A 15,047-nucleotide genomic window follows, 5' to 3' on the forward strand; every position below is an offset into this window, starting at 1 on the left:
GAAGCACTCAGCTCCCTAACTGGCTCTGGCCTCATGCAGCCTCCAATACCAAACAGATTTAGTGCATTACACACCATGCGATTTATCAACCCTCTGCTTCTGCTCAGAAACATCCCATTCACCTGGGAAGAGTTCCCCCTTCATCTTCATCTGGGCAACTTCTTCTCTTTAAGATTAAATTTAGTTATCACTTTCCCCGACTCCAAGGTATTATCCTGGACTTTTCATGCCATGTTAAGTTACCCTTCCCTGTGCTCTCAAAATATTTTGTTTCCTAATACTTTCTTGGGCATTAGTCTGCCCCCTTGGTGATTATTTCCGTGACAGAACTGTCTTGCTTTGTATCCTCAGCCACCACTAGCACAGAGCCTATCTAGGTATCAGAATGGGAATGAGTCAAGAAAACCACAGGGGGCCAAGGCTCACTTTCAGCTAGTTTAGGATAGTTCATGGTTACAGATGCCAAAGAAGGTGATAATTAACAGGCAAATAATGTGGCAAAAAACAAACAAAAAAGGGCCATTGAATATTGGTCTAGTTACTCAAAGTTTTTGATCATAGATATGTGATAGAAATCAGGTTTGGAAGGACTGAGAATGAGAAAATAGGATTCACTTAACAATATATCTTGAAGATTTTCCCAAAAGAGATCTGCATTCCTTTTTTACAGCTGCACAATAACCTACTGTGTGCATTTAACAGTTTATTCAACCCAGTTACTTAACTGATGGATGTGTGAGTTGTTTCCAATTACTGCTATTACATATAGTGTTGCAATGAATAGCTTTGTGCCTATGTCACTTTATATTTTTGACACCATATATTCAGGTATTTACTTCTGCTCTCACTTAATACTCAACAACAGTCCTATTCCATAGATACTGGGTGGGGACCTTAAAACTAGAAATATAAGTTCAATGTAAGGAAACAACTGATCTACTACACAGCAGAATCCAGCAGTTGTAACAGCACATTACAGAGTAAGCCTTCAAATCGTGGCGTAAATACCCTCACTCCTACCTTACAATGCCTCTCCTAATACACCGATATTTCTTCTTAGAGCAAAGAGAGAAGCTGCTTTGCCAAGGAAAACACCATGAAGAATAAAAAGTTTAGTTTTATTTTCTCTGTGCATCTGCACAACACATGGGACCAATGGAAGAAAAAAAAATACCTTCTATGGAAAAAATTACACTTAAAAAAAAAAAGAAAAAAAAAAAGCCTGAGAGGGATTGGTGCCTTAGCCCCAGGGAGCAATGGCAACTCTGACTGGTCCAAGGAATTGAAAAGATATTGGGAGGATAAAACAGGAAGAAGCAAGAGTATTTACTGAGGAAGAGGGCCCCGAAGTGGGCCCCGAGGGGGAACTGGAGGCCGGGGAGTGGGTCTGGGTGGAGGGAGGGGGCCCCGCTGGTAGCCATATGGTGGAGGCCGTGGAGGGCCAGTGTATCCATGAGGGGGCATCAGTGGAGGAGGTCCACGCATACCATGTGGGGGCATGGGACCTGGGTGACCTGCAAGGAGAAAAACAAAAGTTAGTAAAAAAGAAATAGGAGACAGGTGATGTTGGGAGAGACAGACAGGGAGAAAGGGGAAATTTAAGAAGTAAAATAAAGAACAGGGGCCAAGGGATGTGACAAAGAAAGCTGCAAGAATATGTGAGGATGAGGAAGGTGGCTAGAACCTACTCACCCATGGGAGATCCGAATGGAGGCCCTCGGGGGGGCATGCCCATTGGCGGGGGTCCAGGATGAGGCATTCCAGGTGGTGGTCGGGGTGGTGGTTGTCCCCCAGAGCCTGGGGGCCCAGCATGGGGGTGTCCTAAGCCATGGGGGCCATGGTGAGCCAGCTGCATCTGAGACATCCCTGTAAGAATGAAATAAACGTGAGAAAGGAGACAAGAGAAAGACACAGAAGAGGACAATGGAAAAGGAGAAAGGAAGACAGCAAAATGGAGGAAGAAAGGAAGAGGCATTAAGAAGAGAACAGTATGGAAAATAGGGTCCCCATCCTTGACCCCATTCCAAAGGTACAAACAAATCAGCTACCCAATCAGCTCCTTGCCCACCTCATTTACCCTTTCCATGACTCGGCTGCTGTAATGGTAATACAAAGGTACGGAACAGATGGAGGGATTGCTCTGTTGATGGGGTCGGGGGGGGGGGTGGCAGAGATAGCGTTTGAACAACATTCTAGTTCTAAAGGAGGACTAAGAATTTTTCAGGTGGACAGCAGAGTGGGAATAGACCATTCCAGGTAGAAAGATTAGCATGTGCAAAACACAGGTGTGTCAAACAGCATAGTATGTTCCAGGCAAGACCAGTAACTCTGTAATGGGGCGTAAGGTACATCTATGAGAGCAAGAGACAGGTCATGAAAAGCCTTGAATGCTGTGCTATGGTAACAAGCTTAACTTACTCTATAGATAAAAAGAGAGCAATAAAAGGGTTTTGAGCAACGGTGTATGAACATCTGTGTTGTAGAAAAATTACTCTGAAAGATGGATTGATGGTAGAGAAAAATGGAGTGAAAATGACCAGTTAGAAGATTACTAACTACGTAAACTCGTATGAAATAACAAGGGAATGAGGGACCCGAACTAGGGTACCAGCAATGGGGATGGTGCCAGAGATATTAACACAACTTAGTATTAAAGAGTGGAGTGACAGGGAATAGTCAAACACAGCTCCCAGGTTTCTTAATTAAGCACCTGAAAACAAATAATACTAGAGAAAGAGTAGGTTTGAAGGAGAGAAAATAGGTTCAGTTTTAATCATGTTTGGTTGGAGGGCCCAAGGGGAAGCAAAGTAGAGCTGTCCAGGAAGCAGCAGGAGGATTACGGGTCTGGAATGTTAACAACCATGGACTACAGAAACAGATCTAGGAGGCGCGAGTGAATAAGTAATTAAAACTATGGAAATATGCAGAAAATAAAACCACGCACAAAAACCTAGGTACAGGTAGCAAAGAAAGAACCTAGGGAAGTGGACTTGGCCGAATGGACAGGGCTTCTGCCTACCAAAGGGGAGGTCCATAGTTCAAACCCGGGCCTCCTTGACCCATGTGGAGCTGGCCCATGTGCAGTGCTGATGTGCGCAAGGAGTGCCGTGCCACACAGGGGTGTCCCCCGCGTAGAGGTACCCCACGCACAAGGAGTGCGCCCCGTAAGGAGAGCTGCCCAGCACAAAAGGAAGTGCAGCCTGCCCAAGAATGGTGCCATACACATGGAGAGCCGACACAACAAGATGACGCAACAAAAAGAAACAGATTCCCAGTGCCACTAATAAGAAGTGGTCACAGAAGAACACACACAGTGAATGGACACAGAGGGCAAACAACTGGGAGAGGGGGGAGAGAAATAAACAAACAAACAAAAAAGAAACTATTACGGTAGCTGAGATTGAGGAGTCAGAAAGACAGGCAGAGAATTCAGAAAAACAGAAACCAAAAGAGACAAGAATTTCAAACAGACACATGGCCAGTTTCACACACAGCACAGGTCAAACCAGGTAGGGACAGAAGAGTCCCCTAGATTTGGTAATTAGGTCACTGTTTTTTTAATGGTGATAGCTGTTAAGGCAAGCAGAGTGAAGTATTTTATTTCCGTTTTAATAAAGAATGTCTAAAGGAAAGGAGAGCTTTGGAATGATCTATTACTGCTGAGGAACAAAGGGTAGTAGCAGTAGTGAAACAATGATAGAGCATCTCTGCCAAGCTCATTCCTCCCTTTCCCAGCAAACACTTACCTGGGTGGGGCATCCCACCTGGTGGGAATGGATGGGGATGTGAGTGTCCATGTCCAGGATGTCCAGCCCCTGGGGTTCCTGCTGATGGGGGGCCATGTCCTCCAGCTCCTGGAGGCATAGGTGGTGGGGGCATGGCTGGGGGTATCCCAGGTGGAAGGGCTCCAGGAGGTGGTACTGGGGGCGGGAAGGAGCCAGGGGGAGGCATGCCTATAGAGAAAACAGAAAAAAGAAGAGTTAATGTTAGTGGGGAGGGAATGTCTTTAGAGAGCCTATCCCAATTTAGTCTCTCCAAGCAAGATGATCTCTTTTCCTATCCTCCCAGCTCTCTAAAGACAACTCAAACAACTTCAACGTCCTGGAGAAACCCAATATAAATTTCTTCCTCACCACAGCCATCACCCCCAATTGTTCTAAATGCCCACTGTCTCACTCTTACCCTTTTTTCAATTCTTTTTCCTTGCTCTGTCATTCCCCTTGTTTCCCACCAAACAGATTTTGAATCAAAAACTTTACCTAGTTAACTATACAACACAAATAGTGAACCCTAAGTCAAACAACGGACTAGGGTATACAGTACAATTATAAAAATGTGTTTTCACCAATTGTAACAAATGTACCACACCAATGCAAGGTGTTAATAATAGGGTGGCATATGGGAATTCTGTATTTTATACATGATTTTTCTGTAAATTCTCAACTTCCCCCATTAAAAAGAAAGAAAAAGTAAAACTTTACCTGGTGGAGGAAGCCCAGACCCCAATGATGATACCACAGGATTGGGGGCAGAGGGTGGAGGGGGTGCATCTGCAAAGAGCTGGTGAGGGCGGTCAGCCTGGGAGAGTGGGTTCTGGGCTGCCAGAAGTCGTTCAGCTGCTGAGCCATGGCGCTCACCCTTAGAGTCCTTCTTGAAGGCATAGGACACAGTGATAGGGCGGTTACAGAGGTACTGCCCATTCATGGCCTCAATCGCTGCATCCGAAGCATCAAACGAGGCAAAATTAATAAAGGCATAACCCTTGGAGTTGCCAGTGTCAGGGTCCCGCATAATCTTGGGGGTTTGTAAAATAACCCCAAAGGCGCTGAAAGTATCATAAAGCAGCTTCTCATCAATCTCTGGGTCCAGGTTCCCAATGAAAATGTTGGCCCCAACATCCAGATTTTTGTTGTGAGCTGATGCCTTGTTCACCCGTATTGGCTTCCCATAGAGTTTAATCATGTTCATGATCTTAATGGCATAGTCAGCATCTTCCTCACTCAAGAATTCCACAAAACCATAGCCTGGGATGGTGAAAGAGGGGAGGTTAACAACTGAAGAGAAGAGATTCAAATGCGATATAACTCACCCATCCCCCAAGGCACAAAAACAAGAAATAAAAACCTCATTTCAATGAGAATGGTTCCAGAAACAAACCGAGAGTTGAGGTTTAAGACAATGGAGTCTGTTCATTGCAAAACAGTATGAATACTGTAGCCAGGAGCGGTTTGTTCCCAGCACCTCTTGTCTTATACTCACCTTGGTGCTGGCCAGTGACTCTATCCTTTGGCATATGGGTGTTGACCACTGGCCCTGCCTGGAGAAACAGCTCCCACAGCAATGGCTCGCTAACCTTCTCATCCAGGCCCCCCACGTACACAGTGGCATCTGGAGGTAGAGCATAAAAGGTTAGGCAGGAAAATATGACAGAAAAGGAGGTGACAGAAAAGAGAAGATGGAATCCAGGCAGGGGAGTTGGGGATGGGGGTGGGGGATAGGAGCAAAAAGAAAAAAAAAAAACCACGTTGGATTAAGTCCTTAAATCCCCCTCTTCACAGGACCTAGAGAATCTTAAGTCTAGCTCTGTGCCCTGCTGAAAATTCTACTTTTCTCTGTGGATTTCTGAGTGAGAAGTCGGCAGGGGATTGGGCAGAGAAGGCTTTTACATCGTGGGCCTCAGGCTGCACCAGGCCACCCCGCCCCAGCAGGTATGGCGGCCGGCCCCGGGCCCTCCGGGGGGACCCAATCATCCACCCCGGCAGAACCCCTGCTGGCCCCAGTGGGGGTTTCCCCGCCCCGCTGGGTCCATTCTGGGCCCGTCCCCTCCAGTCACCCTGGTTCCGCTCAGAGATCGGCCCAGCCGCCATGGCGAAGCAGCTCCCGCCGTCTCCAAGCAGCGGCTCCGCCCTCTGACCTCAGTCACTACTTCCACTTCCGGGGCGGAGGTGAACGTGGTGCGGCGGGGCGGACGCCGCGGTGGCGGAGGGCCCGGAAGCGGTCGCGGCCATTTTAGGAACCACTGAGACGTGTCGTGGCTTCGTGGGTACGTTCTTGGGCCTTCGGCTTAGGGCCGGAGCGGTACTTGGAGCGGCCATAGCGCGGTGGGCGGAACAGACCCTCTTAAGGCAGTGCCAGACGTTAGAAGGTTAAACTGCTCCCAGAAAAATGTGAACTCAAAAGCTAAAAGACCATATATCTTGTAGACAGATGATCTTTCTTCAGCGAAGGGTGTGCTGAGGAACGCCTCCCCTCCCCCAGCCCAAGGCCGCGAAGGCAGCCTCCATCCCGGCCCGCAGCTTTCATGCACGTCGGTCTCACAGTCCCAGCCTGGGCTTGAGATACTTCGTTTTCCTTCAAAGCAGAGGATTGCGAAATGTCTGAGCTGGGAGTGACGTTGGAGTTCGCTAACGGGAGGCTCAGAGGTGGGGCGTGACCAAACCTCGGCCCCCGTAACAAAGTCTTTATAAGCTCCAAGCTCTTGCCCCACCTGCCCGTAAAATGGGAATCACAGACAAGAACCCTGCCTAAGAATTCTGCTGATCCTCACCCGTTCTCATTCCCTTATTTCTTTAGCAATAATATGATGGGTGCTTTCCGCTCCTGGGACACACCCACCCTCCACCTACCACTCTAGAAGCCCCTGTTTTAAACGCAAGAAACACCGCTAGCGACGGGTATAAATACTTTGCTTTAATTAACTCCCTAAATAGAAATGTCACAACAAAAATAAACAGTTGGAGGAGGCAGTGTGTTTTCCATATCCACTCCATTCCCCAGGAAAACTCTGAGAAGAAATGGAAATTGGAATTAAAGAGGGAGGAAGAAGGTGGTAGGAAAGATCTCTGGGCCATCTTTTGGGGACTGGCGAATATCATCTCTCAGTTTAACAGCTGGTTTTCTCAAGGAGGTAGAATTGCCCTGAAAAAAAAGAAAAAGGCAATCACATTATGTATTGCTTTGATTGTTTTTACCTTTTAATTCTTCAAATCACAAGAAATAGAAAATAGGTCTTTTAGGACCAAACAGGACAACATAAGAGTTAAAGAAGGTTAGCACCATCCATTTGCAATGAAAACTCGGTCCTAATGGCTTGTTTAAGGGCTGGAGCAGCAAAAACAGATAAGAAAAATGGAAAGTTTAAACAGACCCTTCCCTTATCCTATACCTTCCTTTGTCCCACCTGTAAGAGTACCAGCAATTTCAATGGAATTAGGAGATAATGGAATTTGGTTCTTTTTTCTTGGAGTGATCCTCAGGAGATATTCTTGCTGTCCACTTCCTTAATAGCTCCTGAAGATGGGCTAGCTCATCCTGGAGGCCACAGATTGTGGAAGCTGAAAGGCCTATCTGGAAAGAGGGTGAAAAGGAACAGAGAGGAATATTATTGCAACTCTAGGCTATTTCTAAGTTCTGTCCACTTCTGGTGTCTTCAGTTCTCTTTTCTCTGCCAACTGTGCCCTAGGCTCCACTTTAAACCACAAGCAGGTTCCCTATGTCCTCCACTCTCAAATCTATCCAGTTTCGTTCCGGCAAGAATGGTACTTCACTTTCCACTCCTCCCCAGCTCTTTGCCTTTTCAGCTCCTTTTCCTCTAGTTTGGCTATCAAGCCCCTTCTCCCACCCTCAATCTCTGTCTTCTCACCTGGATCTCAGGCCTTCCCCTCAGGTAGCAGCTTCTCCACAGCCTGATCTGAGGTCCCAGAAGTCCAGGCAACAGCAGCCCCGGGGGCAAAGGGCAGGCCCCCCAATGTGAGGGGAGCCCCCACTCCTGGTCAGCCAGGCTTTCAGAGGAGATAGCAGGTCGAGGGAGCCAACGAGAAGAGACTGCCAGCAGGGAAGGGCTGTCCCGCCAAGGACAGAGCTGATTCAGGGGGGCTAGGGCCCCTCTAGAGAAGAGCCATATAGAACTGGGTGGTCCAGGAACCATGAAGCATGACTAAGGGGGAAAGGGAAATCAACTGGTAACCTGGAAATCAAATAATCCAGTTTCTATGGGTTCAGTTGATGTGGCCCCTTCCTGACCCAGTTTCCCCAAGCTGGGTCAGGAAGGGGTGTTCAGGTGCCACTCTCGCTGTACTAGTGATTGAAACTACAAGTCTTCCCCTGAGAACTCTGTCTACTCTCCTCATTACTTTTCAAACTAGGCCTTAGAGCTGATTGAAGTTGATTTTTAGGGAAAATTTTAAAATGTGTGGATAAGACAGGAAGATTCAGAGATAAGGAGGACAAAGAAAGGATGCCTCCTGTGCTATTCCACAGTTTCTGTCTTCCTGGGACAGTCAGGGGTCATAGGTGACAGCTACAGAAGAGAAGTGGGATAGCTTCCCTTGGGGAACTCAGACATTGCATCTTCTTACTTCTTCCCGTCTGTTAGGATGAACCTGTAGGAAAGTCAAGGGAATTCAGGAAGTTTAGACAACTCACCTGCTGCCTAGGGAGCCAGGAACCTGGGCAGTGCTCTGGGTCATAGCCAGGATTATGGAATTGCAGTATCTGTTCATTGCTGTAGCGTAAATCCCAGTCCCAGACAGACAGCTGCGAGTTAATAGAGTTCCCAGCTGGGGACTCGGTGTACCCTGGGGTGTATACTTGTGTGTAGGAGTTGAACTGGACAGAGGAATGAAAAAAAAAAAAAAAAATGATTAAGCAAACAAAAACTATAATCCTCCCAAACCTAGAGAGAAGTCATGAAACTCTCACCTCTTAACTCCAGGAATCAGATGTAGGGCATAAGTCCAGTCCTTTGAGTGAGTATCAACCTACCCCTTCCCTACTCCTCTTCGTATAAAACAAATCAAGACTCAACTTCTGAGAGTACTTCTCAATGGGGGAAAAAAAAGATAAGTCAAAAATGTAAGTCACTTACCTGTCCATTCTGCTTTCCACGCTCCCGGGGTGTATCTCTCAGGAAAGTCAGGGTGTCAGGAACCCTGACACTGTCATGAAGAGCAAGAAGGAAAAACTCAGAGAATTCAAACTCGGCTGGAAACTGCTGTAGGAGCTGCCAGACACAATCAAGGAAGAGGAGAAACACTGGGGCCTGAGAAGAGAGAAATTAAGAGGTTGGAAGGAATAATGGGGACCTAAAGGGGCTGGATCACAAAATGATGGGGGATGAGGGACACAGGGACCAAGGGGCACCAAAGAGGTCAGGGAATGGGAATCGGAATGAAGGTAATAGGGGATTGTGGGGCTTCACCCGTCTGAGTCTCCCCCCTGCCTCAGCCTAACCTTGGAAACTTTCTGGTCTGATTCTCCTCCATGGATTATACCATATAATTTTCTTATCCCCTTACTTCTTTAGAGAAGTACCCCCTGATACCCTCCCAAATCCTTCTCACCTCCTCACTGGCCCCAGTTCCCCCAAGCCGTGTCAGGAAGGGGTGTCCAGCTGCCACCCATTCTCGCTGCACTAGTGATTGGAAGCCAAGCAGAGTTCGGGCTTCAGGGGCTGAGAGCAGCTGGACGAGTGAAGAGAGGAGGCCATTGAGATCACGATCACCGCGCTCTGGGTGATAAAGAGGGAGAAGGGGCAAAGAAGCAGGGCCAAGAAACTAGGGCAGGAGAGAATGGGAAGAGGAAACATGGCAAGGAGAAGTGAGAGGCACAGAGGTGAAGAGTTGTGGGTAGGTAGGATTGCCAGGGCACACAGAAGAAGTGAAAAGAAAACAAAGACCTTGAGTAACTCACTTCATAGACTCCACCTGGACAGAAAAACCCAGCTTCACACATAGGAGGCAGGATCACAATTCTCAAATCCACTTCCACATTGCCTCTCCCACCCCAACCCCAGTCCCCATTCACTGATGGAAGGAGGGAGCAGAGGGGCCAAGAATCCTAGTGTTGGGGACCACAGCTATAATGGGGAGGTAGAGATAGCACTGAAGGGTGAGAGACAGAGCTCATGGGAACGTCCCAGTAATTGGAGAGGAACCTTGCACTAGAAGGAGACAAGGGAAATTTACAGGTCTCCTTCCCTGGGTAGAATCCAGTCAGGTGGGTATAGGAAAAAGACAACGAGTAGAGTGGGATGGCCCAAGGAACTCACCTTGAAGTACTACAGAGCGAACCCTGGAGGTCACTAAGACTGAGATGTCACTGGCCTTTCGGAGACAAGACCTTGAGGAGGAGGGGATGAAAGGGAGAAGAATAAATATCCTGAAGGAAAGGAGTGATAGATCATAGGACGGGATAGAAGCAGACTCAAAATTCCTGCCCCTTCTCCGAAGGAGCAGCAAATAGTCTTGGGAAACTGAGGAGAGGAGTTAATGGCAGGCCATTTAGGAATCCAAGTTAGCAAAATGTTGGGAGTGTTGAATTGTAAGTTATGGGTCAAAGGGAGAATACCTGACGTAGTCCAACCACCGTGTTCCTTCCAGGGCTGAGAGCCATTTATCTTCAGCTACAGATGCATCTGGTAGAGCATAGAGGGGTTAAGAGGGGAAAGAGATCAGAGAACTCAGGATTCAGGATTCAGTCTGTAGCTTGATGGGTTAAGAATAAGTTAGGGCAGGAAGCAACTGTGGCTCAAGCAATTAATTGAGCTCCCATTTATCATAGGGAGAATCCGATTGGATCCCGGGACCTCCTGTTAAAAAAAAGAGGAAAGGCATCCCAGACCAGCATGGAGAGGCACCCCCCCCCCACCCCCTGATAGCAAAGCAGGGCACCCAAAGAAAAGATGATGATGCAATCAGAAAGAAAAAAAAAAGTTGGGGTAGTGATTGCCTAGGGCTAGGATAGGAATGAGAAGTGACTGGAAATGGCCATGAGGTTTCAAAAATTCAACTGTGGTGATGGTTGTACAATACTATAAATATACTAAAATTCATTGAATCGTAAATAGTTGACAGATGAATTTTATAGTATGCTAATTATATCTCAGTGAAATTAAAAATAAATTGGGTTCAGGAAGACAAAATCAGTGAATCTGTGGGAAATGGGAGTTAAATTAGAAAACTAAAGATCATTAGCTGAAGGGTTACTCATCTATAGCAAACAAAAGGGGAAGCCAGGTTAGGGACAGCAGACCTAAGGATGGGGGTGGAGGATCAAAGGTTCTTCTCACCAGGCAAGCAGAGGGTCCTCAGCCTCAAGTGGGCAATGTGGACATCTGCAAGACTGGGCAGCTCGTCCATAGTGTCTACCAGAACAACATCAGAATGCCCAGCCTGGAGCATCGACTCCACTGCTCTGAAGGGGAGGGAGTCAGAAAGTAAGGGAAGGAGTCTGCCCTGAACACCTAACCTTTGATTCCTCTTATCAAACCTTCTCTCACCTGATATCCTCCTTGTTAGGGTCACTGGCTGTATAGAAGCCACCACATCGGAGAAGATCACTGCCCCCAGGGTGATGCCAGGATAGGCGCTTCAAACAGGGATGAGAAGAGGAACATTGTGGGAAAAACTCCTGGCTCTATTCTACCCTTGCTGCCACAGTGGCCTCACAGGGACCCTTCTGTCCACATTGACCCCTGACCACTCCATGATCCCCATTCCCAGCTATGCCTCTGACCCTCATACTGACCGGTCCACGGCCCTGATGGAAGTGGCCAAATGCTCTCCTGACCTCACTGTCCAAAGTTCGGTTAGGTACCCAGAAGTAACGGGGGAGGCTGTGAGAGTGAGAGTTATGTTATTGCTTGGCTCAGTGACTTCATTATAATGCAAAGCTGTTATTACAAGGAAGCTACTGTGGAGGGGACCATTCCAACGGATCTTGGATTTAAAGGTCTAGGAGGTAAGAGAGAGCTTTGTGGATGGACTAGGGGACTGGTGTTTGTAGTAGGTTCTAGCTTTAGAGGATCAGGGAACTGTGGGAAGATTGGGAGGGTAGCAGGGTTGGGGTGAACTGGGAGATCACCTTGTGGCTACATCGAATCTCTCATTGATGGTGCTGACCCTCCAACCTCTGGCCCCCTGCTTCTTCCTCTCAGCCTCCCAGTCTTCTGAAGTCTCCAAGAGGGGAATAGGTGGTTTTCTGGGGTCAGAACCCTGGCCTGGGGCAGGAGTGAGACACAGTGAAGGAAGATGATGAATCAGAGACAGCTTCTCAGCAATTCTGCCTTCAGCCTGCCTCTGCTTTTTCAGACTCCTTACCCTTTCCTTACCCTAAATCACCCTTACTCACCAGTCTTGCTCAGGGCTATCCCCAAATACTGTTGGGCTTGACTGCTCTGAGTTCTGCTCTGGACAATGGCCATGGTCACCTGTGGAGGAAAGGAATTTCCTATCCTTTTGGCTCAGACTGAAGAAGTGAAAAGAAGGAAATGAGGCTCATGTCTTGCTCAAATGTCTTTGTTACCAATAGGGAAGAACAGTGAAGGCAGTACCTAGAGAAGAGGATTTCTACAGGTCATGGGGAGTCAGAACAAATCTAGAACCACAGCATCACAGAATGTTAATTCTGGGAGGAATCAGCCAAATAATCTCATCCACCCCTCCCATTTTTCAGGAGGAAACTTGCCCGTGGTCACCCTGCTGGTCATTGGCAAAGCCAGGCTAGAATTCAGGCCCCTTACTCTCATTATACATCCTAGTTCCCAGCCTTTTAGCCACTTCTTGAGAAGAGAAGCAGGGGGGATAAGAGGAATCCAGGGGAGAATTGGAAATTGTTGGGGAAAGGAGCTCAAGGGCATAAGGAAAGGGGGGTCCTTGGGTTGGGGGCCTCTTACCTGAAAGGCCTGAGGCTCTAGTCCTCCAGCCTCAAAACCAACTCTGAGCAGCCGAAAGTCTCGGCCATGAATCAGAATCTCCTCAGGTATAAATTTAAGCAGGGACCCTGGACGGAGGAGCTGGACTCGGGACAGGCCACTCACTGAAGTCAAGAATCAGAGAGCAGTGTAACCATGAATCAGGGTCCCTCTAGGAGGAACCCTTCCAGGACATTCCACCCCAATCCCTGCTGTCTTCTGAGAATAGAGGAAAAATGAGAAGGGGTTCCAATACCGCCCCCCCCCCCAGCCCCTTCACCAAACTCCTACACTTACCAGCTTCTAATCGCTCAATGTTGACCAGGGCAAAATCGTACTCGCTGCTTAGGGGAGTGTCCTAGAGGAAGCACACAACTGAGGCTAAAGACATGTCCCAGCCTCCCTAGAGATAGTCCCCATTGGCTACCCTTGATACATTCAAAAGACAGCCCTTAACCCATAACACTTTCTATCTCGCTTTCTGTAACATTTGTCTAATCCTTCCAGGCAGCCCTTCTCCCCCATTTCCCACTTCCTTTCCATTGCCCTTGCCATCTCACCTGACTCCGTTGCCATCCACAGGGCTGGAAGATGACCCTCAAGTTAGTGCAGATCAGGGTCCCAGGCAATTCAGGTTCCAGCCCCTTTCTTACCCCTGGGGCCCATGCTAGGATCTGCTCCCCTAATGGGGAAGAAGGGAACCAGGTCATGATTATTCTCAGTGTTGCCCACTCCTCTGAGGCAGGAGGATCTAAAGAAGGAAGATTAAGATCCTCCTCTAACCCCACTAAAATGTAAGCTTACGAGGAAAGAGAGTTTGTATTCTTTACCTCAATACTCTAGAACAATACCTGGCACATAGTAGGCACTCAAATATTTAGTGACTAAGTGAATGAGAGAAGTGGTACCAGGTCTGGAATATAGAGAAAATATAAGGGTCCAAGCTCCCAGTCAACTCCGGACAAAGCAGAGAGCAAGCCCCAGGCAGAAGCATTTTGAACCAGGAGAGTAATACAGAGGGAGAAGAGTATCTTTGGGGAGAAGATGAAACAAAGTAGGATGAAACTTGGAGAAGTCTTCGGAGGTCAGGAGTTACCTGGGAGGCATCCAGAGGCCAAACAACTGCCAAGCTGACGACTCCTGGGCTCTGGCATCCTGCTCCTCTGGACAGATTTTGGCCGGGAGAGCTGAGAAGGGCACAGGGTTAATCCCCAGTTCTCTCCGGGATTACCTCAACAGCTGCTTGCAAAGGCCTATCCTCAGACTCAGGGGAAACTGAGATCCCTGGCTGTGGGGAGCTCAGGACCAGTGTTGGCAGACAGTAAAGGGAGGGGCTAGTTAATGGATAATGAGACAATGAACTTGAGACTGAAAAAAGCAGACCAAGCCCCATCAACTGAAGTGGATATGAGGGATACACCCTCCTCCTCCACTAGATCCTTCTCTTCTCCCTCCTCTATCTCCACCTAATCCCCGTTCACACTCCTGCCAACCCCCCACCCCCAACCCCCAACCCCCGGCCCCAGTTCCCTCTCCTTACCCCCATCTCTGGCTCCGCCTTCTGAGGGGTGATGTTGAAACTCTGGCCCCGGCCCCCCCACCACATTTCTCTGGCTCCATCCAGGGACAGAGCAGTAAAGGTTGAGAAACCTCTAGGATGCTTAAACCCTTTGGGGACAGGCTAATCTTGGGAGTTGAGAAGTGGGAAGAAAGGGCGAGGCAGAGGGGAGGACATAAGGGAAAGGAGCATTTGACGTAGACCAAACACAATTTAGGGGTCTTTTGAAAGGTGTATCCAGCCGGAGTAGGCTCCACGGAAACTTCAGTCGACTCTGGAGAGGGCGGGAGAGCTGCCCAGCCCCTTAAAGGGGAATACACACAATTTTGGAAAAGTGGTGAGGAAGTAGAGGAGCCTAAGATTGGAAGAAAATGGGGGAACTTGGAGAAAATACCCAGACTCCCTTCTTTACCCAATCCTAGATCCCAGTCTCTTTCTATTCATAAGCATTGAAGACTATTTGAGGGGAGCAAATACCAATTATTAAACTGGAATCATTTGGGCTATCTCTCTGGACTGTAGCAGTGATGGTTTCTCTGGGCAGCTCAGTTGAGTCTTCTTAAAGAAAGGGAGGAATGCGAAAATGTCTCTCCCCACAAACCTAACAAGATGGTTGAGAAGGGGAAGTAAATGGAAATTGGACCTCAACGGATATTTGCTAGGGAAGGCCCAAGAGTTGGGGAGGGTAGCAAATTGAAGGGTTCTTGTACACCCTTCTCAAGAAAGTATGAAACATACCTGCGAAAGGTGCTACGTATGGAGAAGCAGAAGGCTGAAATATGTTCAGATTGTACATGC

The 15,047-nt window shown here is 48.0% G+C and overlaps 2 protein-coding genes across 4 annotated transcripts; both read right to left on the bottom strand.

Annotated features, from left to right (window-relative positions):
* Positions 1–1,099: 1,099 nt before the first annotated feature.
* SF3B4 (splicing factor 3b subunit 4) lies at positions 1,100–5,940 on the bottom strand. Its single transcript, XM_058309626.2, has 6 exons — positions 5,834–5,940; positions 5,260–5,388; positions 4,482–5,024; positions 3,747–3,953; positions 1,693–1,866; positions 1,100–1,514 (listed from the first exon to the last, which is right to left on the bottom strand). The coding sequence occupies exons 1-6, from the start codon at positions 5,865–5,867 to the stop codon at positions 1,327–1,329; spliced, it is 1,275 nt and encodes a 424-aa protein (XP_058165609.1). The 5' UTR covers positions 5,868–5,940; the 3' UTR covers positions 1,100–1,326.
* A 730-nt stretch (positions 5,941–6,670) lies between these two features.
* MTMR11 (myotubularin related protein 11) lies at positions 6,671–14,525 on the bottom strand. 3 transcript variants are annotated; one of them, XM_004461632.5, is made up of 18 exons: positions 14,232–14,525; positions 13,788–13,878; positions 13,252–13,373; positions 12,989–13,049; positions 12,674–12,816; positions 12,130–12,208; positions 11,863–11,998; positions 11,527–11,614; positions 11,279–11,367; positions 11,069–11,193; positions 10,348–10,414; positions 10,049–10,119; positions 9,342–9,508; positions 8,867–9,040; positions 8,425–8,607; positions 7,643–7,936; positions 7,181–7,347; positions 6,671–6,918 (listed from the first exon to the last, which is right to left on the bottom strand). In XM_004461632.5, the coding sequence occupies exons 1-17, from the start codon at positions 14,295–14,297 to the stop codon at positions 7,210–7,212; spliced, it is 2,094 nt and encodes a 697-aa protein (XP_004461689.2). In that variant the 5' UTR covers positions 14,298–14,525; the 3' UTR covers positions 6,671–6,918; positions 7,181–7,209. The 3 variants fall into 3 exon arrangements, 2 of the variants coding, with proteins under 2 accessions (XP_004461689.2, XP_023445479.1); XR_009188538.2 differs by having other exon boundaries at positions 6,783–6,918; positions 7,181–7,343; XM_023589711.3 differs by lacking the exon at positions 7,643–7,936 and having other exon boundaries at positions 6,783–6,918.
* Positions 14,526–15,047: the final 522 nt, after the last annotated feature.

The sequence above is a fragment of the Dasypus novemcinctus genome, chromosome 13, assembly GCF_030445035.2.
Source record: "Dasypus novemcinctus isolate mDasNov1 chromosome 13, mDasNov1.1.hap2, whole genome shotgun sequence".
In the NCBI taxonomy this organism is placed as follows: Eukaryota; Metazoa; Chordata; class Mammalia; order Cingulata; family Dasypodidae; genus Dasypus; species Dasypus novemcinctus.